General features: G+C 35.1%; 1 protein-coding gene across 1 annotated transcript in view; it reads left to right on the top strand.

The window, feature by feature from the left end:
- The window catches only part of ADAM9 (ADAM metallopeptidase domain 9), a 137160-nt gene that overhangs the window by 107474 nt on the left and 3414 nt on the right, over positions 1-26272 (top strand). The window contains exons 17-20 of the mRNA XM_026508297.4: positions 11799-11879; positions 12143-12248; positions 17120-17261; positions 18707-18794. Coding sequence (XP_026364082.1) covers positions 11799-11879; positions 12143-12248; positions 17120-17261; positions 18707-18794 — 417 coding nt within the window. The remainder of the gene's footprint in view (positions 1-11798; positions 11880-12142; positions 12249-17119; positions 17262-18706; positions 18795-26272) is intronic.

Below are 26272 nucleotides of genomic sequence, written 5' to 3'. Positions count from 1 at the left end.
AGAACCAATTCCAGAAGCCTGGGGGCCAATTCAGAAAACTCATCGTTAAAAACTGTTCTCCAAAACCAGTCTTCATATCTGCATTAGTCAGGGTTTTCCAGAGAAACAGAGGGAATAGGAAGTATATATATGTATGTGTGTGTATATATATATACACATATAATATGTGTGTATATATGTGTGTGTGTGTGTATACATTCATTTTTTAATTATAAGGAATTGACTCATACAATTATGGGGTCGATATAGGCCCAAGATTTGCAGTTTGCAAGCTGGAGATCCAGGAAAGATGATGGTGCAGTTCCAGCCTGAGTCCAAAGGCCTGAGAACCAGGAGAGCTGATGATAGTTCTAGTCTGGAAGCCAGCAGTCTCAATACCTATGAAGAGCCAATGTTTTAGTTCAAGTCAGGAGGAAGATAAAACCAGCCCCAGTTTGAAGACAGGCAGGCAGGAGTAATTCTTACTCAGGGTCAGGTCAGGCTTTTTGTTCTATTCTGTCCATCAACTGATTGGACGAGGCCTATCCACGTTAGGAAAGCAATCTACTTTACTCAGTCTATTAATTTAAATGTTAAACTGACCCAAAAAAGCGCCCTCACATTTGACCACAGATCTGACACTCTGTCCTGGACAGGTGATAACCATCACAGTTATTATAAATTGATGAAGTTCAGAGTAAAAATATTTATTGGGGAAAAAAATCTGTAAAACATGGTGGATTGTAATATTCGTTTATTTTCTTTATCTGTCAAACCTCTCAAAATAAAGAATAAATCTTAAAATGTGAAATATATGAGATTTCAACAGTAAATAAAGATTTCAACCAGATTTGAAAAACTGAAAGAGGATAGAAGATGCTAGACAGTAGTGGAATCTACAACTCTCAGTGCAAGCTGATGGGATATGAACAAGAAGACTCTTGTAGCCTGGCAGAACCCTAAACACATTGGTTTGCAGCTCAGATTTGGAAAAACTGGTTATAGCTGAGAGTGGGGTGGATATGGAATTACTTTTATTCTAGTCATGGAGAGGCTAGCTAGTTGTCCCATCTGCCTGCTTCTCCTGTCTGGTCATCAAAGCATCAGCAAGCAGTTGCCTATTCCTCCAGGTTGGAGGTGAGACAATGGGACTTCTGATATATATTTGGCCATCTGCTGTGAGATGCCTTTCTCCCTATCCTAATGCTAGTATCCTGTTCCCCTTCTTGCACACGTAACTGAACTGTAGATGGATTGTTACATAAAGTTGGACAATTCTCAGAGGAAGCTGAGCAAAAAGACTGAGAAAGAAAAATGAGAGAAAGATAAAAGCCTGAGAGGATCAATTAAAGATTTTTAAATCCAACTAATTTAAATCTTTGGAGAAAGAAAATAGAAAAAGTGGACAATTGTGAAATTACAGAGTACTTGTTGAAGAAAAATCCTGATAGCTTCCAGAGATAAAAACAAAAACAAAACAACAAAAACCCAAAGCAAACAAAAGCAAAAATAGATCACATATAAAGGAATGAGATTGAAAACTGAATTCTGAAAGACAGGGGAACAATACTTCCATGTTTCTGAAAGATTCTCAACCTAGAATTCTGCCAGAGTATCAGTCAAGTGAGAGGGCACAATAAAAACAATTCAGACATTCAGAGGCTCAGAAAATCGATCTTTTATTTATCTTTTCTTAGGAAATCATTTAATATACTGTTCCAGCAAATGAGGAAGTAAACGAAAAAGAGAAAGAATCGTAATCTAGGACAAAGAGAAATTCCAAGATAACAGCTATGTACCAGGCGAGGAGAATAATCAGTTCATTTGGAGCAAGGGGTCGCTAAAGGAAGGTTTCTAGAGAAAGAGGGAACTTGAAAGAGGAAATGACATAATAGCCTTTTTTTTTTTTAAGTGGAGGTTTGAATATTGATATGACGAAGGCCGATTGTGTAAGAAGAAAGACAAGTGTTTGCTGTGGTGAAAACAAAAGCTATATAAGAAAGAAAATACACTCTTAATACTTAGCTTTGAAATCAACAGTGTTTTGTTTTAATTGTTGGCAAGGAATACTTAATCCCCACTTCATTGTTTCCTTGTGGAGGAACTTCAGTTCTCTTTGGTTTTGAGTGACTTCAGCAACATGGCTGAATAAGAGGTTCCTCATTCGTGTTCCCACTGCGCCCACCTCAACAATAACAATTTGATATCCATTAATGGACAAAAGTGCCTTTGTGGGAGCTGTGGGATCTAGCATCGTATGTCAAGGGACAAGGGAGGAGCTTTGTCCACTGTGTGTTAGGTAATAGGCATAAAGACCTTGATGCTGGCTGCAGACCCTGCAGTGGCCTGTTTCTGGCTCTAGCTCTTCTGGGCTGTAGTCTGTAAGTCCCTGGAAAACATAGACAATCACCCACAGATGAGAGAACCTTTGTGGAAGTCCAGGTTTCCAGCGGAGAAGTTCCAGCACAGTGTTGGAGCAAAAGTATGTGAGTTTAGACACATTAGAGAGGGTAAGAGGAACAATTTGACTTTATCTGCATCACCCCTGTCCCAAGGTGGCCCAACTTAGGGGCCAGATAAATCTTTTCAGCCTGTGGTTTCCCATGAGGGGAAATGAGAGTGGTGAGTGAGCACCTGGCTTTCCCAGCTGTGCAGGACCCATTCACTCTCACCTCATCCAGAGTACTGACTTGTGAGCTGCATGACTGAAAGGGGGGAGTGGATTAGGAGGCTGAGAGAGCAGCACATTACTCTTGGAGGACATTAAAGAGATGTGATCTGAGAGTCCTATGTACCATTTAGGAAGATTGAAATCATACCAAGTATCTTTTCTGACCACACTGGTGTGAAACTAGGACTCATCAACAACAGAAAAGCTCAAAAATTCACAAATATGTAGAAATTAAACAACACATTCCTGAACAAACAGTGGGATATAAAAATACCTCGAAACAAACAAAATGGAAAGACAACAACCTAAAAGTTATGGGATGCAGCAAAAGCAGTTCTAAGATGGAAGTTTATAGCAATAAACACCTACATTAAGAAAAATGGAAGATCTCAAACAACATAACTTTATACCTCAAGGAAATAGAAAATGAGTAAACTAAGCCCAGAGTTAGCAGAAGGAAGGAAATAACAAAGATCAGGGCAGATAAATGAAATAGAGACCAGAAAAACAATAGAAAAAATCAAAGAAATAAGAGCTGGTTTCTTGAAAATATAAACAAAATTGACAAACCTTTAGTTAGGCTAAGAAAAAAGAAGACTCAAATAAAATAAAAAATAAGAGAGGAGACATTACAACTGATACCACAGTAGTACAAAGGTTCATGAGACTACTATGGACAGTTATATGCTAACAAATTGGATAACCTAGAGAAAACAGAGAAATTTCTAGAAACATACAGCCTACCAGGACTAAATCATGATGAAATAGAAAATCTGAATAGGCCAATAACATGAAAGGAGAGCGAATCAGCAATCAATAATCTTCCAACATAGAAAAAGCCCAGGACCTGATGGTTTAACTAGTGAGTTCCACCAAACATTTAAAGAATTAATGCCAGTCCTTCTTACACTCTTCAAACTATTGAAGAGAACACACTAGAACTCATTTTACAACGTTAGCATCACCCTGATGCCAAATAAAGACACTGCAAAAAAGGAAAATTACAGTCTAATATCTTGGATGAATTTGGATGCATAAATTGTCAACAAAAGACTAGCAAACTGAATTCAACACATTAAAAAGATCATACACCATCATCAAGTGGTATTTATCCCCAGAATGCAAGGATGGTTCAATATAAGCAAATATATAAATATGATACACCATATTAATGAAAGATAAAATCATGATCCTCTAATATGCAGAAAAGCTATTTGACGAAATACAACGTATTTTCTTGATAAAAACCTTTGAACAAATTGGATATAGAAGGAATGTACCTCTACGTAATAAAGGCCATTTAAGATAAACCCATAACTTACATCATACTCAGTAGTAAAATGTTGACAGCTTTTCACCTAGGATCGGAAATAAAACAAGGATGTCCACTCCTACTACTCTTATTCAGCATAGTACTGGAAGTCCTAACTGGAGCATCTTGGCAAGAAAAAGACATTAAAAATCATCCAAATCAGAGTAGAAAAAGTGACATTGTTTTTGTTTGATTTGATATGATACCATCTTTTAAATATAAAGTTCTACAGACTTCCAAAAAAACTGTTAAAACTAATCTGTGAATTTGGTAAAGTTGTAGGATACAAGGTCAACATACAGAAATCAGTTGCATGTACATACACTAACAGTGAACTAACTTAAAAAGAAATAAAACCATCCCATTCACAATAGCTTCAAAAAAAAGTGCTTATGAATAAATTTAAGCAAGGAGATGAAAGGTGTGTTCACTGAAAACCCTAAGACTGTGATGAAAAAAATTGAAAAAGACACAAATAAATGGCAAGATATCCTATGTTCATGGATGGAAATAATTAGTATTGTATAGTACTGGCATAAAAATAGACACAGAGATCAGTGGAACTGAATCAAGAGCCTAGAAAGAACCCTGCATATATGATCAACTAGTATTTGACAAGGCTACTCAACATGACTACTCAATGAGGAAAGGATAATGTTTTGAGTAAGTGGTATTGGGAAAACTGGATATTCATATGCTATTGAATACTCAATGATATTGGACCCCTGTCTTATACCACTCACAAAAATAATTCAAGATGGATTAAAGACTTGAACACAAGACCTGAAACTGTAAAACTCCTAGAGGAATACACAAGGGAGAAAGCTCCTTGACATTGGTCTTGGCAGTGATTTTTTAAAAAATACAACATCAAAAGCAGAAGAAACAAAAGCAAAAATAATTAAATGGGACTATGTAGAATTAATAAGCATTTGTACGGTAAAAGAAATAGAATGAAAAGGCAGCCTTTGGGATGGGAGAAAATATTTGCAAATCATATATCTGATAAGGAGTTAATATCCAAAATATGTAAGGAATTCACATAACTCAATTGCAAAAAAGCAATCCAATTTAAAAAAATGTGCAAAGGACCTGAATAGACATTTATATAAAGACAACAAATAGCCAACAGGGAGATGAAGAAGTGTTCAACCTCACTAGTCATTAGGGGAATGCAAGTAAAACCACAATGAGTTATCACCTCATCCTTGTTATGTAGCTTTCATCAAATGTCAAGAGATAAGTGTTCATGAGGATATGGAGAAAATGGAACTCTTGTGCATCATTGATGGGAATGTAAATTGGTATAGCTGCTGTGGAAAATAGTATGGAATTTCCTCAAAAAATGAAAAATAGATCTTCCATATGATCCAGCAATCCCACTTCTGGGTGTATATCCAAGGGAAATGAAAACAGGATCCTGTGGAGATATCTGTACTCCTATGCTTATTGTAGCATTATTTACAATAGCCAAGATAACCTAAGTGGCCATCAGCTGATTAATGGGTAAAGAAGATGTGGTGTGTGTGTATATATATATATATATATATATATATATATATATATATATATACAATGAAATATTATTCAGCCACGAAAAAGAAGGAAATCCTGCCACTTGTGACAACATGGATGTATCTTGAGGGTGTTATGCTAAGTGAAAAAGTCAGATGGAGAAAGAAATATTGTATGAACTTACTTGTATGTGGAATCTAAAAAGCCAAACTAATAGAAAGAGAAAGTAAAATGGTGATTGCCAGGGACTCGAGGTAGGGAGCTGGTGGGAATGGGGAGATGTTAATTAGTCAGAGGGTCTGAATTTCCAGTTTAAAGATGAATAAATTCTGGGAATCTAATATTCAGCATTTTTATCATAGTTAACAACACTGTATTATATACTTGAAAGTACTAAGAGTATATCTTAAATGTTCTCACTACAAAAAAGAAATGGTAATTATGTGGAATGATGGAGGTGTTAACCAATCCTATTGTGGCACTCATTTCTCAGAATACAGGTTTTAAAAATCACTATGTTATATAACTTAAAGTCACACAATATTTTACATCAGTTATATCTCAGTAAAGCTGGAAAAAAATAAATAATGCTCTTGGCCTCAGTGTCCTCCTCTTTCACACCCTCTTTCACTCATTGATGTAATTAATGAGTTTGGGAAAAGACACTGGGCATGGGTGCCTCAGCCCCTTCTGTCTTCTCTTCTCAGATCTACCTGCCTGCAGAGAGGGTACATTCTGGTCTGCTCTCTCAGCCATGCAGTAAAATTAGCAGGGCAGGCTCTGCTTCTGTGGGGGGAGGACTCTGGTTGTCAGAGCAACCTGTGATTAGGCAGGTAAGTTTGATTTGGGGGGTATAGTATTAGGAAGCCCATTTTGCTGTTTGCTTTAGTCATGTTAAATGCCTTATTGAAAATAAAGATGATACTTTAATTTCCAGTTGTCAGCCTCCCCTGTTTTGTTTTTCACCTAGTTTTTTTTTTTAAAGATTATTTATTTATTTATTTATTTATTTATTTATTTATTTATTTATTTGACAGAGATAGCCAGCCAGCGAGAGAGGGAACACAAGCAGGGGGAGTGGGAGAGAAAGAAGCAGGCTTCCAGCAGAGGAGCCCAATGTGGGACTTGATCCCGGAACGCCGGGATCACGCCCTGAGCCGAAGGCAACCACCTAACTACTGCGCTACCCAGGCGCCCCTCACTTAGTTCTGAACTTACTTAGGCAATAGTGGTGTGTAATGTGCTGGTGGGATAATATCCCAGTATTAGTGATGTAAATATGGAGCAATATTTACTTTGAGAAGACAAAGGAGGGGCATTTGGGTTCATGTTAGAAAGCTGAATTCTCTTGAGAAACAAACTGAGGGCTTCAGAGGGGAGGGGGGTGAGGGAATGGGATAGACTGGTGATGGGTAGGAAGGAGGGCACGTATTGCATGGTGCACTGGGTGTTATACGCAACTAATGAATCATCGAACTTCACATCAGAAACCAGGGATGTACTGTATGGTGACTAACATAATATAATTAAAAAACATTAAAAAAAAAAGCTGAATTCTTATCATAAAGGGCATGAGTTGATGATGTCTAGAATAGGTAAATCAAGAAATAGCATAAAGTAAGTCATGGAGATGAAAAGTATAGCATTGGGAATATAATCAATAATATTGTAATAACCTTGCATGATGACAGATGGTAACTACACTTATCTTGGTGATTTGTAATATATATAATTATCGAATCACTATGTTGTACACCTGAAACTAATAAAATTTTATGAATATGTATATTTCAATTAAAAAAAGGCTGGAAACTAACTGCCCCCCCCAAAAAAAGAAAGAAAAAAAGAAATAGTATACTAATTTAAAATAGGGAGGGTGGGGCGCCTGGGTGCCTCAGTCCTTTAAGTTTCTGCCTGCGGCTCAGGGCATGACTCCAGTGTCCTGGGATCGAGACCCACCCCACGTCGGGCTCCCTGCTCCACTGGGAGCCTGCTTCTTCCTCTTCCACTCCCCCTGCTTGTGTTCCCTCTCTCGCTGGCTGTCTTTCTCTCTGTCAAATAAATAAATAAAATCTTAAATAAATAAATAAAATAAAATAGGGAGGGAATTATCAGAAAAAAATGGTAGTTGCTTCTGGACTGCTGGACTGGCAGAGTAGATAGAAATGGGTCATGGAGTTGTTTCATCATAAGGACTTTCAGCACTTTGGATTTTAGCCATATACAGTGAATTTTGTTTTAAGAAAAAAATGAATAAACAAAGGTAAACTGGCACCCTGTTCTTCAGAAGTCAGAAGTGTTCGATAGCATTGACATTTAGAGACTTTTGTTGTCATTCAGAGGCTGAGTGATTCTGTGGTGGAAAGAATTTATAACAGTGGTGATTCAGTTTACTGGAATGGTTGATTACTTAAAAATGTATGTGTTACGAAAGTTATGAGATTTTTCTCTGAACCAATTGCTATATCAGAGAGTGCTTGATTGCCTGGTTTGAAAATCATAACCAACAAAACATGCCTTTTCCCTTTCCCAAAATTTAAGAAAGAGATGGCAAAAAGATTTCCTGACCATGAAAATGACTCTGCTTTGGAAATTGGGCATGCTTTAATGGCTGTAAAAGCTATCAGGTGTTCGTGTCAGATTTGGTGCTTGGTTTAATATCTCTGGTCATTTCTAGGAATGAAACATCCATGTTTAACGAGTTCACTCTGTGTTCACTCTTGGATAAATATTCCAACTGCATTTGAAGAGCATATTCTCCCTTATAATGTATAGCGTTTGATAATTATATTTTCAGGTCTTTCAGATGCTTATTTGTTTTTCTTAATGTGTTCAAGATTTAGAGAAAGGAATGTAAGAGTCTCCTACTAGCTTTCTGTTTTCATTTCCCACGTGTATAACATTTTTTGCACTAAGAATGCTGAATCTATGTTTGTGGCAGAGTTTGTTGACTATTATGTTTTAGTTGTGAGTTATATCTTTTATTGGTTCAAAATGTCCCTTTGGTATATCTTCGTGGTTTTCTCTTAAATTTTACCTTAAGTTTGCCTAATAGAAGTTTTGTCCAATTCTTTTCAGAGTCGTTTTGTTTTAAGCATGAGCAAGCATATGATTGCATATTATTTCATGGCCCAATCTAAGTTTTTTCTTCTTTTGGAAAAAAGTTTTTAAAGAAGATTATGAGATGGGGAGCCTGGGTGGTTCAGATGGTTAAGCATCTGCCCTCCACTCAGGTCATGATCGCCAGGTCCTGGGATTGAGCCCAGAGTCCTGTTGAGCTTCCAGCTCAGCAGGGAGTTTGCTTGTCCCTCTCCCTGTGCCTCTCCCCTTGCTTGTGCTCTCTCTGTCTCTCTCACTCAAATGAATAAATAAAATATTTTTTAAAAATAAAAAAAGAAAGATCACATTTTCATTGTTAAAAAATTAAAAATATTGTGGAGAACAAAAAATTAAGGTCCCTTGCTCATACCTTACTAATTTCCCCTCTTTTGAAACTCATTTCCCAGGGGTAACTACTGTTAACACTGTGTTTTATATCTATCCAGTTCTCTTTCTGGGCATTTACAAGTGGATATACTCCCCACCACCCCATTAGACTATGGGATGAGACTTTAAATAAAATTCTGAAATGTTTTTACTCAATAGCACAGTGCAGAGATCCTTCATGTAATTATATGGAAATCTACTTCATTCCATTATAGATACACTCTTGACTTAACCACATTGCAGAAGTTTATATTGTCTGTAGTCGGTTGGTTGGTTGACTTCATCAGGACTGAACACTCTTCTACATCTAATCTCATCTACTTTTTAAAAAATATTTTATTTATTTATTTGAGAGAGAGAGAGAGAGAGATCATGAGTGTGGGGAAGGGGCAGAGGGAGAAGCAGACTCCCCACTGAACAAAGAGCCTGACATGAGGCTTAATCCCAGAACCGTGCGATCATGACCTGAGCTGAAGGCAGATGCTTAACCAACTGAGCCACCCAGGCACCCCTAATCTCATCTAATCTCATCTACTTTTGTAAGTACTTTTGTAGGATAGATTTCCTGGAATAGATTTTTAAATTAAGGGATATATACATTTAAAATTTGATAGAAACTGTCAATTTACTTTTCAACAAGATGTTAATAATTTATATTCCACTAATTGTATATGAGGGTGTCTAATTTTTGAAATATATATTATCCGTCTTTTTATTTTTGGCATCCTGATTGACAAAAAGCTGCATTATTATTTTAGTTTGCATTTCTCCCATATAAGATGTACCACTATTACTTCCAAACCCCCTCACACCATTTTTTTGTTGAAAAAATATTGGCTTTAAATTCTGTGTGATTACTAACATATGTAGGTATATTTTAAGGGCTTTTATCTTTTTGTGTTTTTTTAAAATTTTTGTCTTTTTGTGTTGTATTACCATGTCAGCAACATTCATGTACAGGGGTAGCAAATGCTTGGTATGTGTACCTATACTTATATACTGATGGGACGAAACACCAAACATTTTCTATAGCACTAAAATAGGATAGGTTGGATCCTGTCCTTTCTGGTCTCTACCAAAGGCTGGACTCTGGGGACTTTAAGCAGGCTGACATTACACACACACACATATGTATGTATAGAAGTATATTAAATTTTTTATTTAAAGTCAGTTTAGTTAACATATAGTGTAATACTAGTTTCAAGCTTTATCTATTTATTCAATATTTATTTAGGGGAGGAGCTAAACATTAAGTGGGAAAAGAAATGGAAAAAGAGAACTCTTCAGCTCCTTTTTTATTATCCTAGGTAGTTCAGCCTTGGCTCCAAAGTCACATCCTGAAATCAGTAAGCAGGAAGTCCTATAGTTAACTTCATCTGGCCTCCTTCACTTGTGGTTGGTGGTGGTGGTGGAGGCTGGGTAGTGTTGGAGAGGATGGTCTTACTTTACCCCTTCATGCAACTTATCACGGTATTCCTTCCAGTTTGGTCCTACTCATTCCACAAAGTAAACAATGCCAGTCAGAACACCCTTTCCTACTAAGAACTAGGAAGTTCTGTCCCCTAAAGTAAGTCTGCCAGATATTCACACATTTTATCTTATTTCTGTGACCTTATTTAATGGTTCAGTCATCCACTGTAAGTCAGTTATTGAAAGAAAAGTCCCCTTTTAGTTGAATAGAAAAACCGTTGTTCAATATCTTCTCTGAAATGCATATATATATGAAAAAAAGTATTTTGAAATCTTTATTCAGAGAAATGAGTGGGTGGAGGACAAGTGAGGAGTGACTTATTACTGTGGAATCTTCCGTACTTTAAAAATTTCTAATCATATGAATGTATTTCTTATTTAAAAAGTAACTGAAAGTTATTGGAGAATTTGGGGATCCTCTGACTCTGTAATAATGTTGAAATTTATGTATTTTTAGAATAATAAAGGTATCTGTTGATATTGCATTATTCTCTAATTATTCTTTATTTCATTAGAGCATTTAAGCATTCTGATTTTGTGTAGTTGGTTGCTTAATAAAATTTTAAAATAGCACTCCATAACCTTTAAGAAAAGTTAGTCTTTTTCTTCTAACTTATCCCTAAAGAACAGTTTTTCATAATTTTTTTCTGGAAAAGTGGGAAATTTCTACTAAGTTTTTAGCTGATTCCTTTAGGTCTGTAATATTTTTCTCATATAATGATATTTTTTATATCTCTTTCAATATTTAGGACTCATTTGTGTTTCATATCTCAGAATTTCTAGAACTATATAAGATAATAATGACTTATTTTCAATAATGCTTTTAATAGAAATGCCTCTGTTAATTCATCATTAATCATGATACTGGAAGATAGGTTTTATCTTATCAGCAAAGTAAACTTTTATTCTTACTTTGGAAGAATTTTTAAAAAATTGGGTTTTTAAATTTTATGGAATACTGTTTTGATATCTTGTACTAATGACGATTTATGTGAGATATTATGGTAATAGATTTCCTATCATGGAGCTTTTCTTATAATAGTGATATCAACTCTATCTGGTTACTTTTGATTTGAAAAAGTCCATTTGTGAATATTTTACTAAGGGTTTTCGCATCTATATTTGTATGGAAGGATAGATTATAATTTTATCATTGTTTTTGGCCTTTTTGTCATCCTTGTCTTTTTTGATAGTTCTATGTTAATTTTACTTTTCTACATTTTTATATATATAATATGTTAGCAATTCCTTGAAAGTTTAAAAGAATTCAGCATGAAATAATCTGTGCTTAGCTCTTTTTTTCTGGGTACTTGATTAATGTGTTCAATTTTTCCTTACTCATTACTTCATTTTTTTTTTTTTCAGATTTGTAGAAACTTCCAATGTGTAAATGCTTCTGTTCTGAATTATGACTGTGATATTCAGAAAAAGTGTCATGGACATGGGGTAGGTAATATTCTCTTTTGGTTTGTTCATAAAAGTAGCATTGAATCATGAGAATTCGCAATGAGGGAATGAGGGCTAGGTGAGACTTTCCCAGATTTTTAGATATGGGGGAATTTAAGATATCTGACAAATTTTTCATTCTTATAAAAAAGAGTGCCTGTGGATTTGCATGAATTTAGTCCTTTTTCTTGGTTTCTGTTCTTGAGTTTATGATGCAGAGCAATATTCACAATTAACCAAAGTGCTTTTTTGATTGTTTGAAGGTATGTAATAGCAATAAGAATTGTCACTGTGAAAATGGCTGGGCTCCCCCAAATTGTGAGACTAAAGGATACGGAGGAAGTGTGGACAGTGGACCTACATACAATGGCAAGTAATGTAGAAGAAAATTAGTTGATCACCCAATGGCCCATGTCAGAAATTGGGCATCCTTGTACTTCTCCCTCACTTCCCACATTGGTTATACACTGAATATGGTGATTCTGCCTCCTGAATTTCTCATGACTGTTTCTATTTTTTTAATCCCTATTAATTACCTTCAATTTCTTGCCTGGATATACATAATAGCCTCTTAACTAGGCTCCCTCTTTCTCATCTTGCTTCCTATAATCCATGTTACAAACTATAATACAGAATTTTAGTGTTTCTCTTCAGGAATTGTTTTGATTATCTCATTGTCCTGCTTTGAATTTAGTGCTTCTACGTTGCTATTAGGATGAGGTCCAGAATTCCTTAACATGGCTTAAATATCCTTTATGACTTGCCCCTAGCTTAACTTTCCAGCCTCTTTTCACTATGCTTAAGACATTGTAACTTCTTGGGGTGCCCGTGTAGCTCAGTTAGTTGGGGGTCTGGCCCTTGATATTGGCTCAAGTCATTATCTCAGGGCTGAGGGATTGAGCTCCACACCCAGTCCTGGGCTCAGCAGGGAGTATGTTTGAGATTTCTCTCTCTCCCTCTCCCTTTGCCCTATCTCCTGTATGTGCGCATGGGCGCATGCTCACTCGCTCTCTCTCAATTAAATAAATAAATTTCTTAAAAAAAGACATTGTAACTTCTTTTATTTCCTCTAATAGGCTACTACTGTCTTCCCTCTGGTCTTCATATAGTATTCTATTCGCATTGTGGAAATTTGGCTAATGGCTACTCAGATTTCAGTTTATACCTTATTTTCTCGGAAGTTTTCCCTACCTAAATCTGAATTAATATGCCCCTTCTATTTGTTCTCCTTTTATTGTAAGCAGTATCACATACTATAGTAATTACTTATTTACTTATTTTTTTTTCCTAATAGACTATGAATGAACTCCTTGTTCACCAGTATCTTCCTGGAGAATATATGGTTTCTTTCTCTTGGGTAAATACTAAGAAGAATGGTTGGCTCATAGAGTATGCTTATGTTTCACATTTTAAGAAACTGCCAGACTGTTTTCCAAGTGGTTATACCACTTTATATTCTCTCCAGCTGTGTATGAGGGTTCTGATTTTTCCACATCCTCCCCAACACTTGGTATGGTCAGTCTTTTTAAATTTCAGCCATTCTAGCAGATGAATGGTATTTCTCTAATTACTAATGATGTTGAACATTTTTTGTGTGCTTATTTGCCATCCACATATCTTAGGTGATGTGTCTGTTCAAATCATTTTGTCCAGTTTTTAGTTAGGTTGTCTTCTTGAGTTCTTTATTCTGCATACAAGTCCTTTATGACACATGTGCTTTGAAAATATTTTCTCCCAGACTCCTTACTTTGAGTTTCATTTGTTGTTCTTTTTCTAGTTTCTAAAGGTAGAAGATGAGGTCATTGATTGGAAACCTTTTTTTCTTTTCTAATATAGGTGTTGTAGTGCTATCAGTTTTCCTCTCAAACTACTTTTTTTGCATTTTACCAATTTATATAAAAATTGTACTTTTGTTTTAATTCAGCTCAAAATAACTTCTAATATATTTTTATTTTTTCCTTTGACTCACGAGTTATTTAAAAATGCTTTGCTTTGTTTTGAAGTATCTGAGGAATTTTCCAGGTATCTTAGTGTTATTGATTTCCCATTTATTACACTGTAGTCAGGGAACATAACTTATATGACTTGAAAACGTTTACATTTTCTGAAACTTGTATTATGGCCCAGATTATGGTTTATCTCATTAATAAGTTCTGTGTACACTTGAAATGAATGTGTATTCTGCTAAGATTGGTTAGAGTGTTTTATAAATAATTAGTTCATGTTAGTTGACAGATGTTTAAGTCTTATATCTCCTTACTGACTTTTAAATGCTTGTTCTGTCAGTTAACTGAGAGGAATATTGAAATCTCTGGTGTTATTCTAATTGCTGATTTGCCTGTTTGTCCTTGCAGTTCTGTCAGTTTTTGTTCTGTGTATTGTGAAACTCTGTTCTGTTCTGTTGATAAATTGACCCCTTTATCATTATGAGGTAGCTCTCTTTATACCTGGTAATATTCTGTGCTGTGCAGTTAGGAATTAATATAGCTACTCCAGATTTCTTTTAATTGTCAGCATGGGAAATCCTTTCTCATTCTTCCACTTTTAATCTGTTTCTGTCTTTATATTTATTTATTTATATTTTTTAGAGTGAGAGAGAGAGCAAGTGTGTGTGAGCGGGGGCAAGAAGGGAGGGGCAGAGAGAGAGGGAGAAAAAGAATCCCAAGCAGGCTCCACGCTCAGTGCCGCACCTTGTGAGTCTTTATATTTAAAGTGAATTTCTGGTAGGCAGGATATAGTTTGGTCTTGCTTGTTTTGTTTTGTTTTAAGTAGGTTCCCAATATGGGGCTTGAACTCACAACCCTGAGATCAAGTGTTACACACTTTACAGACTCAGCCAGGCACATCTTGGTTTTGCTCTTTTTGTCGGTCTGCCAATCTCTGCATTTTAATTGAATTGTTTTGACCGCTTACATTTAATTTGATTATTGATGTTTGAGTTTAAATCAGTTGTATTGATACTTTTCTATCACAGTCTCCATGTGATATTTTACCACTTCACTCTGCTTCTTCCATTTCTCTCCTCCTGGCTTTTGTGCTGTTGTCGTCATACTTCTACATATGTTATAAACCCTACCACACATTGTTATTATTTCTGCTTTAAGCAGTTGGTTATCTTTTAAATTTAGTTATTTATTTTTAAAGATTTTATTTATTTGACACGGGGGAGGGAGGTGAGAGAGAGAGAGAGAGAGTGCGTGCACACATGCAGGGGGAACTGCGGGGCCGAGGGAGAGGGAGAAGCAGACTCCCCGCTGAGCAGAGACTCAGTCCCAGGACCCTGGGATCATGACCTGAACTAAAGGCAGATACCTAACTGACTGAGCCACCCAGACACCCCTTTTAAATTGATTTAAATGATAGAAAAGGTCTTTATATTTACCCATATATTTACCCACATATTTACCATTTCTGATGCTCTTAATACTTGTGTGTAAAATTCTTTCCATCTGGTATCACTGAATTTTTGCTTGAAGGACTTATTTACACTTTCTTATAATGTAGGTTTGCCAGTTACTAATACTTTTAGTTTCTGTATATCTTTTTTTTTTAAATAAGATTTTATTTATTTATTTGAGAGAGAGAGAGAGAGGGAGAATGAGCAGGGGGAAGAGCAGAAGGAAAGGGACAAGCAGATTCCTTGCTGAGCACAGAGCCCAACATGGGACTCCATCTCATGACCCTGAGATCATGACCTGAGCTGAAATCAAGAGTCAGATGCTCAACTGACTGAGCCACCCAGTCGCCCCTAGTTTTTGTATATCTTAAACATTTTTTATTTTGCTTTCCTTCTTGAATGATAACTGGGTTAAGAATTTAAGAGTGACAGTCCGTGTCCTCCTCTACCCCCCGCATTTACTTCTTCAAAGATATTTCTCCATTGTCTTCTGGTTGGCATTACTTTTCCTGAGAAGTGGGCCATCATCTTTTCTTTTTTGGTCTTTTGTTTTTTAGGTATCTTTTTTGCTGTGGTTGCTTGTGAGATTTTCTCTTTATTCTCTGGTTTTTAGTATTTGATTATAACGTGCCTTGGTGTGCTTGGGATTTGTTGGCCTTTTTGGATTTGTGCTTTTATAGTTTCCTTCAAATTTGGAAAGGTTGTGGTCCTTATTTCTTTAAATATTTTTTCTGTCTTTCTTTTTCTCCTTCAGGACTCCAGTTGCATGTATATTTGGCTACTTGGAGTTTTTTCACATCTCACTGATTTGCTTTGATTTTTTTTAAATTCTTTTTTTTCTGTATTTAATTTTGAATAGTTTCTATTGTTATTCTTCAAGTTCACTCTTACTCTGTGATGTCTGATCTTCCAGTAATTCCATCCAGTGTGTTTTTTATCAGAGACATTGTAGATTTTGTTTCTGTAAGTTCTGTTTGTTCATGTCTCTACATAGCATGTTTGATCGTTATTCTAGCTTCTTGAGCATGTGGAGTACAGTCAAAATAACTTCTAGTGTCTTTGTCTACTAATACTGTCATCTGTATCATTTCTTAGTTTTGACTGATTGATTTTTCTCCTCATTTTGGGTCGTATGTTTCTTCTTTGCATGTCCTGTAATTTTTTCCCCCCTCACTGGATGCCAGAAGCTGTGAATTTTGCCTTGTTGCCACTGCTGTGGTGGATAATTTGACTTTTAAAAATGATGACTGCATTTACTCTCTGATATAACAGTTCTACTTCTGCAGAATTATTCTATACATACACCTGTACCAGTATGATATCCCCTATGTACAAAGTTATTTATTATAGCATTGTTTTAGAATAGCAAAAGACTGGAAAAATAAAAGTATCCATAGGGTACTGGTTAAATAAACTGTAGGACATCCTCGTAATGGAGTTTTGTATAGTTGTGTGGAAAATGAGGTGGTCCTCTATGTACAGTTTGGGAAGATATATAGATAAGTGAAAAAAAATGTGCTAAATAGTGTTTATGATACCCCAACTTGTGTATAAGGAAGGGTTGGCAATAAAAACATACTTTATTTTTTGCTTTTATTTGCATGAAGAACTAGTATAAGGTTGTATAAGAAGCTAATGAAAGTGGTTATCTAATGAGAAGGCAAAAATGAAGTAGGCCAGGTTGAGGTATGAGCAAGACTTCTCAATGTATTCAATTTCTGTTAGTTTGACTTTTGAACAATGTGAAAATTAATGTAAAACATTTATAATCACCTAATATGTTTTAGTTAAAATGCATTAACTTCTAATTTAATGATCATTAATATAAAACTTTTTTCACTAGAAAAGAATACTGCATTGAGAGATGGACTTCTGGTATTCTTTTTTGCAATTGTTCCCCTTATTGTATTTGCTGCTTTCGTCTTCATCAAGAGAGATCAGCTGTGGAAAAGCTACTTCCGAAAAAAGAGATCACAAACATATGAGTACTTAGATTTTTTCTTTTAAATTCATATTAAATAATTTAAAGCAATTATTAATGAAGATAGTTATATCATAGAGGTTGGTTTCAAAATAGAGTTCTAAGAATTAACTGGGGTTAAAGGATAGTGGTGACTCAGGCACCTCTAATAATGGTGAGGGAAAGGATTATAATGACCAGCCTGTATGCTACTGAAAATAGCCCTTAGTGTTCATGTTGCTTGACAATGATTCCTGATACTGGGGTAAATATAATTGTGGGCTACAATTTCTTAATTGGGGTTCTTAATTTGAGATAAAAATATGGGATAAAGGTAAAAAACGTAAATGTCAAAAATTTTTCTTCCATGTCTGTTTGAAGTATCAGTTCTCATAGAGGAAGAGTATTTCAGATATTGAAAGCATATTTTGTGAATTGTAAGTTTTTAAGAAATAAGTTTTGGTGGAAGGAAGGTCTGTCAGAATTCAAACACCTGACGTTTCTGGTCTATGTGTCCAACTCTTGTACGACTGTGTGTCAACTATCACTTCAAACATGCTGGCATTAGATACAACATACATTAGCATAGCCTTGTAATCAGATCCTAAATTGAAGTTGCAGCTTGTCATTTGCTAGAATTATGAACTGGAATAATAAATAAAACTCTCTGAGCTTCGGTTTACTTCCTCTGAAAGTAACAAATATTAACAAATAAAATGTTAACAAATAAAATCCATAGCTCATTACTGGCACAGTGTAATTACTTAAAAATCGGTTTTTATTATGATAAAAAACTAGTTTATTATGATAGTGATTTCTTACTTAGTACATAATATTTTGCTAGGGTATCCTGATATTAGCTTTAATTTTTAACATATTCTAAAACAGATTTATCTTCCTATTTTTTCTTTCTCTTACTTCCTTTCATACTCGAACAGACCAATCCATAGATAATTCTCTAATCTGCACATCTGAAATTTTAGTTCCATAACCATAGCTCTTTCCTATGCATCTCTACTGAGCTGACTTGCTGTCACCTCAGCATGTCTAAAATTTAGTTATTATCTTTCCGACCAGTTTCTTTGCTCCTCTGGGGCTTCCTAATTTTTAGAATGACTACTTCATGTTTTGTGTATTCAGCTTTAGAATATGCATTTACTCTTTGATTTTAGGAGGACCTGAGGAGAAAAGTTTGGAAACACTGGCCTCATTGGCCAAATTTTATGGTTCCCTAGAATTTTAGGTTATTTAATTGTAAAATGGGGTTAATAAAACTTTCTGGTACTGTAAAGATTAAAAATGTGTGAAAGCTGTTAAAAATGCCATAAAAATTTTAGCTGTCATTGTGACCGTCATTACCACCACTACAAATATCATTATTCTATATTTGAGAAAATGCAAGGTATGTGTAACATGTCACGTAGGAATGATCTAATCTCATCTTAGCTCAAAAGTAATTCTCTCTTTCAGGTCAGATGGCAAAAATCAAGCAAAATCTTCTAGACAGCCACCGAGTGTTCCTCGACATGTTTCTTCAGTGACTCCTCCCAGAGAAGTTGTAAGTTTAAAACAAAAAATATTTTTTTATTATATTATGGTATCACATTGCTAAAAATTTTAAAAATAATTGTTACATGGATATAGAAATAAGCCTGGATTATTTCTTAAGAATTTAAGAGTAGGTGTTCTCTGGATTAATGAAAACAATACCAGTAAGGTCCCTGGCTCAGAAGAGTCGGGAGAAGGTATCTAGACATTAAGAATGCTTTGCCCTGAAACCAAGATTGAGGAATGACATGGGATCTCTGCTGTCACTGTTTTTTTTCTATGTCTGCTGTCTTTCTGTTTTCAATGCCTGGCTTCCCTAGAGCATGAGGCCAAAGACCTGGTGCTGAACTCCTGCAATAGGCCTAATTGTCTCAGCAGTGGGACCAGTAGTCACTGTTTCTTTGATTGTATTAGGGAGTACTGGGATACTAATATCCTTTTTTGTTTGTTGCATGTATCCCTAAGAAATATATAATATTACTTCAGATGTTTTTAAACTTTATATATAATGTTCTGTTTGCTATTTCATGTCTCTGTCTGGAACCTGCTTTTTCCTTTTACATTGCTTTGTGATTTAGCCCTCTTACTACCTGTAGCCCTCACTCATTCATTTCCACTTTTGATGTTATGTTACTTAAATACCACGCAGTTTGAAAATCCATTTTCCTATTAGTAGATTCCAGTTTTTTTGTAACCACGAACAAGGCTGAGATGAACAGTTTATATATTATCTTCTCATGCACATGTGTGAGTTCTAGGATTACATCGTCTAATACAGTAGTTATCACATATGGCTATTTAAATTTCATTTTAAATTAAGTGAAATTAAGAATTCCATTCCTCATTCACGTTTTAAATGCTCAGTAGATCACATGTGGCCACTGACTACCATACCAAAAAGCATAGATATAGAATATTTCCATCAATGCAGAAAATTTCATGAGAGAGCACTGATCTAGGGGCATGTAGGAATTAAAATGCTGGGCTGACAGATATGTAACTATTTACTGGAAATAGCCAAATTGATTGCCAGATTACACCATTGGGTGATTGTATCATCAGCAGTATATGTGCATTCCTGTTGATCTACAACCTTGTCAAAACCTGATATTTTGTCAGACTTTTAAAGTCTTTCCAGTTATGTGGAGTTAAAGTCATTAGATATCTTTCCTCATGTTTTATTACAGATGAGTATGTGTGTGTGTGTGTATGTGTGTATTGTGTATATGTATATATATGCACACAGTCTACCTGTTCCACTCCTTTTTCAAAAGGAAACCAAAAATTGTTATGCTAGTTTCCCCCTTAAACATACATGTTTTAGAATTTCCCATAGCACTACATATATAGGGTGCTCATACATGCAAGTTAGAGATTACATATGTGTTCTTTATCCTTGATACATTTTTTTCCCTTTTTAATTGTGGTAAAATATGCCATAAAATTTGCCATTTTAACCATTTTTGAGTATGCAATTCAGTGACATTAATTATATTCACAATATTGTGCAGTCATTACCACTGTCTGTTCCTGAAACCTTTTCATCAGAAACTCTATACCCAAAGCAATAACTCCCATTTCCCCCTCCCCCAACCCCCAGCGACCACTATTCTACTTTTTTTAAAATTGAGATATAATTGACATACATTTATTAGTTCAGTTGTTCAACATAATGATTCAGTATTTATATACCTTGTGAAATGTTTGATCACCACAAAAAGTCTAGTTAATATCCATTACCCCACATAATTTTATTATCCTTGTGATGAGAACTTCTAAGATCTATTCTCTTAGCAAGTTTCAAATATACAATACAATATTATTAACTATAGTCACCATGCTGTATATTTCCATGACTTTTTTATTTTGTAACTGTAAGTTTGTACCTTTTGACCCCCTCCACCCAATGTCACCCATTCCCCACTGCCACTGCTGGCAACCACCAACCTGTTCTCTGTATGTATCAGTTTGGTGGGGGTGTTTTCTTTTGTTTGTTTTGTTTTGTTTTAAAGATTCTACACATAAGCAAGGTCATATAGTATCTGTCTTTCTGTCTGACTTATTTCACTTAGTATATTGCCCTCAAGGTTGATCCATATTGTTGAAAATGGCAAGATTTCCTTCTTTTTTATGGCTGAATAGTATTTTATTTTATATATATATAATGTATATATTATATACATATACATATATATATGTACACACACACACACCACATTCTCTCTATCCATTCATCCATCAGCAGAAACTTATGTTGCTTCTATGTCTTGGCTATTGTAAATAATGTAGCAGTGAACATAGGGGTGCAGATATCTTTTGGAGTTAGTATTTTTGTTTTCTTGGATAAATACCCAGAAGTGGAATTACTAGATCTTATGCTATTTCTGTTTTTTAGTCAGATTGTTATTTTGTTTGAGTTGTATGAGTTCTTTATATATTTTAGATATTAACCCGTTGTTAGAGATATGATTTGCAAATATTTTCTCCCATTCAGTAGGTTGCCTTTTCATTTTGTTAATGGTTCTCTTTGCTGCGCAGAAACTTCTGAGTTTTACATGGTCTTACTTGTTTATTTTTGCTTTTGGTATCAAATCCAGAAAATCGTCTCCAAGACCCATGTCACTGACTATGTTTTCTTTTCGGAGTTTTGTGGTTTCAGGTCTTACATTCAAATCTTTAATCCATTTTGAGTTAATGTTTGTGTATGAGTAATGGAGTGGTCCAGTTTCATTCTTTTGGATGTGGCTGTCCAATTTTTCAGTACGATTTATTGAAGAGACTGTTCTTTTCCCATGGTATATTCTTGGCTCCTTTGTTGTAAATTAATTGATCATGTATGTGTGGGTTTATTTCTGGGCTCTCTCTTCTGTTCCATTGCCCTGTGTGTCTTGTTTTTCTGCTAATACCATCCTGTTTTGATTACTGTAGTTTTGCAAAATAGTTTGAAATCAGGAAGTGTGATGCGTCTTGCATTGTTATTCTTTCTCAAGATTGCTCTATGCAGAGTCTTTTTCTACTTTCTATGAATTTGCCTATTCTAGGTATTTCTTACCAGTAGAATCATGAAATATTTGTTCTTTTGTGTCTGACTTCATATAGCAGTGTCTTCAAGGTTCATCCCTATAGTAGTGTATGTGAGAACTTTATTTCTTCTTATGGCGTACATATTACATAATTACATATTTATGTATAGACAGCATTTTGTTTATTCATTCTTCTATTAATGGGCACTTGGGTTGTTTCTACCTACTGGCTAATGTGAATAGTGTTGTCATGAACATGTATATACATGTACTTGTTTGAGTACCTATTTTCTTTTCTTTTTTTTTTTTAGTACCTATTTTTCAGTTCTTTTGGGTGTATATCTAAGAGTAGAGTTGATATGTTATATTGTTATTCTGTATTTAACTTTTTGAGGAACCACCAGATGGTTTCCACAATGGCTACACCATTTTCATTTCTACCATGAGTGTTCTGATTTCTTCCCATCTTTGTCAACACTTATTATTTTCTGTTTCGCTTTGATTTTTAAAATTTTATTATAGCCATCCTAGTGGATGTTCAATGGTACCTTATGGTTTTGATTTGTATTTTCCTAATGATTAGTGATGTTTAGTATCTTTTCAAGTGCTTATTAGCCATTCGTATATCTGGTCTGGAGAAATGTGTGTTCAAGTCCTTTGCCTGTTTTAAAAATTGGGTGGTTTGTCTTTTTGTTGTTGAGTTGTAGGTCTTTATATATTCTGGATATTAACATTTTATCAGATATTTGATTTGTAGATATTTTCTTCTATTCTGTAGGTTGTCTTTTCATTTTGTTGATAATGTCCTTTGATGCACAAAAGTTTTTAACTTTTATGAAGTCCAGTTTATCTATTTTTTCTTTTGTTGCTTGTGCTTTTGATGTCATCTCTAACAATCCATTGTCAAATCCAAGGACATGACGATTTATTTGTATGTTCTAAAAGTTTAATGATTTTAGTTCTTACATTTAGGTCTTTGATCCATTCTGAGTAATTTTTGTATATGGTATGAAATAGGGTTTCAACTTCTTTCTTTTCCATGTAGAAATCCACTTGTCCTGGCCCTATTTGTTGAAGAGACCATTTTTTCTTCATGGAATGGATTTAGAACCTTGTGGAAAATCAGTTGGCCATAGATGTATAGGTTTATTACTATTCTCTCAATTCTGTTCACTTGGGCTCTATATTCATCCTTAGGGCAGTTCTATACTATTTTGATTATTGTGGGTTTGTAATGAGTTTTGACATTGCAAAGTGTGAGTCCACCAACTTTTTTCTTCCTTTTCAAGATTATTTTGTTCTTTAAGGCCCCTTTGATCCAGATGATTTGAGAATCTACTTTTCCATTTCTGCAAAAAAGGCTTTTGGAGTTTTGATAGGGGTTGTGTTGAATCTGGAGATCACTTTGGGTTATATTGACATATCCTGACAGTATTAAGTCTTTGAATCCATGAACACTAGTTGTCTTTTCATTTATTTAGGTCTATTTTAATTTCTTTCAGCAATGTTTTATGATTTGCAGTATATGAGTCTTTGACCTTCTTGGTTAAGTTTATTCCTTAGTGTTTTATTCTTTTGGATGCTATTGTAAATGTAACTGCTTTCTTAATTTCCTTTTGGGATTTTTCATTGCTGGTGTATAGAAACAAAACTGATTTTTGCATGTTCACGTTACATCTTGCATCTCTACTGAATTCATTTGTTAGCTCTAATAGTTTTCTTGTGGACCCTTCGGGATTTTTTGTTTATATAGGATCATGTTTTCCGTGAATGGAGGTAGTTGTCCTTCATTCCAAATTGAATGTCTTGTCTTGTCTTGTCTTGTCTTTTCTTTTCTTCTCTTCTCTTCTCCTTTCCTTTCCTTTCCTTTCCTTTCCTTTTCCTTTTCCTTTTCCTTTTCCTTTCTTTTCTTTTCTTTTCTTTTCTTTTCTTTTCTTTTCTTTTCTTTTCTCTTTTCTTTTCTTTTCTTTTCTTTCTTTTCTTCTCCAGTTGTTCTGGCTAGATCTTCCAGTACTATGTTGCATAGCGTTGGTAAAAGCAAGCATCCTTGTAGTCCTGATTTTGGGGGAAAAGCTTTCAGTTTCCTTGGCATATTTAAATACTTCCCCATCTTCTTCTGGTGACGTCTTTCATGTTGGTGGTGAGAAATCCTTAAAGCATTCCTGATAGCAATTTTTAAAAGATTTTCAGCTTTCGGTAGTTAGAGTCCTTATGTATGAGTTAGAAAAGACCATCTCTCATCTCAAATCTATAGCTTTTTCTTTTTGTTTAATATTTACCTTATATCTTTTTACATGTAACTTTTCTTTGTCTTAATGTTGTCTCTTATAAACAGAATATCTTATTTAAAAATTTTAAAATATTTGCCTTTTAACTGGAGACTTTATGTTGCGTGCAATTATTAATATAGTTTTTCTACCATATTATTTTTATGATCTCATTGTCTTCCTGGTTTTTTTTTTGGACTGATTTAGTTTCCTCCTTGACCCATTTCATTTTTCTCCTCTGCTTGTCTTTAGATTCATTGCTAGATAAATTAGATTCAAATCCGTTGGTTATTTATGATAGTTTCTTATAGCTTCATTATATTTTTAAAAGCATTAATTTTTTAAACATATAAAAACCTACTTTTTGTGCTTCCTCTGATTATTTTAATGTGTGCAGTCTTAGTTCTGTGGTTTGTTATTCTACAGATTCTTGTAGCGGCTTGTTTGCTAGTGTGCTTTGTGATACTAATTGTAAACTGGCATTTTTTTGAATTTTATATGGGAGAATTATTTCACTTTTGAATTATGATGAGTTCCTGCAGAGAGTGTGTGTGTATTTCCCTTGGCCTCGTGCCTGGGGGCATGGTCAATCTTCTATGACTTTAAATTAAAATTTTTTTGTGTTTTTTTGGGTCACATAAGTGTTATGAACTCTGGGCCCCCAAACCTTTGTGAGGATGGGTGTATGGTTAGAAATACCCCAGGGAGATGATTTCCTTTATTCCCCTTCTACCAGTACCAAGGTCTATTTAGGCAGTTTCTCCACCGTTCTTTGGGACAGGTGTTTCTTTATTGAGTTAACCCAGTGAAGATATTGCCTTTCAGGGGCCTAAGCTTTATATTATGTCTTATATTCAGCATTCCATCCAACTCAGGCTTCAGGTTTTGTCTTTTAGGTCTATATATTACACAAACATATAACATAGCCTACCAAGGATGGAAGATATTCATAGGACAAATGCTGTTACATACTCTGGACTCTTTCATACTTTCTTACTGTTCTTGGTCTTTAAGATGTTTCTTACTCCCTAGTAAACTCAATCAACCATTAAAAACTACCTATTAATATTTTAACCAGCATTTTAGTGCTCTTTACTTGGAACATTTTAGTCCACTGTTTGTGAGTAACAAGCTTGTATCCCACGCTTTTAATAACTGTATACCAGTCCATCTTATGGATTTATCACAAATGTAAAAACCAATTGTTTCAAATCTTGTTACAACAGAAAAATGCAGCATCAAGGATCCTTCTGTATAGGTCTTTGCATACATGTAAAAGTATATGTCAGATAAATTCCAAGAAGTAGAGTTTAACTATCCTTTTAAAGCGTTGCTTCTATGAGTTGGTGGAAAGGGAATGAGACATTTTCTTGTGTCCCTTCTCCATTTTTACAGTATAAGAAAATATTCTTTGGGGCAAGAAAATAGATTACCTGTTTTATAGCAGGACCCAGAGAATGTTCAAGCTCTTCTCCAACACTGTGCATATTCTTTTTTTTTTTGAGATAAAGAGAGTGCATGCAAGCAGGGGGAGGGGCAGAGAGAGAATTTTGAGTAGGCTCCACGCCCAGCGCTCAAACTCATAACCCTGAGATCATGACCTGAGCTGAAATCAAGAATTGGACGCTTACCTGATTGAGCCTCCCAGGCGCCCCACACTGGGCATGTTCTACCACTCCTAGAGCTTTAGGAAATAACAGCAGGTAGTGGACAACATCTTGTTCAAGATCACATCATCGGTGATTTAGTAATTCCATCTGATCTTCCCGAACTTTTCCTAATGTAATGTGATTTGTGAAAAATATTCTTACTTTTAGTTTCTTATTTTATTATGGACTCTCACTTTATTATAAAACTTCTTTCAACTGTCTTGTCAAGGAAGGAATATCATGAATCCCAAAATTAAGGGTTGTAAATTAGGAGTATTTACAATACCAGTTAGGTACTGAACAGTTACGTTGATAGGAGCGCCTGGGTGGCTCAATCAGTTGAGCATCTGGCTCTTGGTTTCAGCTTAGGTCATGATCTCAGGGTCGGAGGATTGAGCCCTGCACCGGGCTCTGTGCTCACCATGGAACCTGCTTGAGATTCTTTCTCTCCCTCTCCCTCTGCACCTCCCCCCTGCACACAGTCGTTCTCTCTCTCTCTTTCTCTCTAGCTCTCTCTCTAAAACAAATAAATAAATCTTTAAAAATAAC

This window comes from Ursus arctos, unplaced genomic scaffold (genome assembly GCF_023065955.2).
Source record: "Ursus arctos isolate Adak ecotype North America unplaced genomic scaffold, UrsArc2.0 scaffold_27, whole genome shotgun sequence".
In the NCBI taxonomy this organism is placed as follows: Eukaryota; Metazoa; Chordata; class Mammalia; order Carnivora; family Ursidae; genus Ursus; species Ursus arctos.
This window is presented reverse-complemented; position numbering and strand designations above follow the sequence as displayed.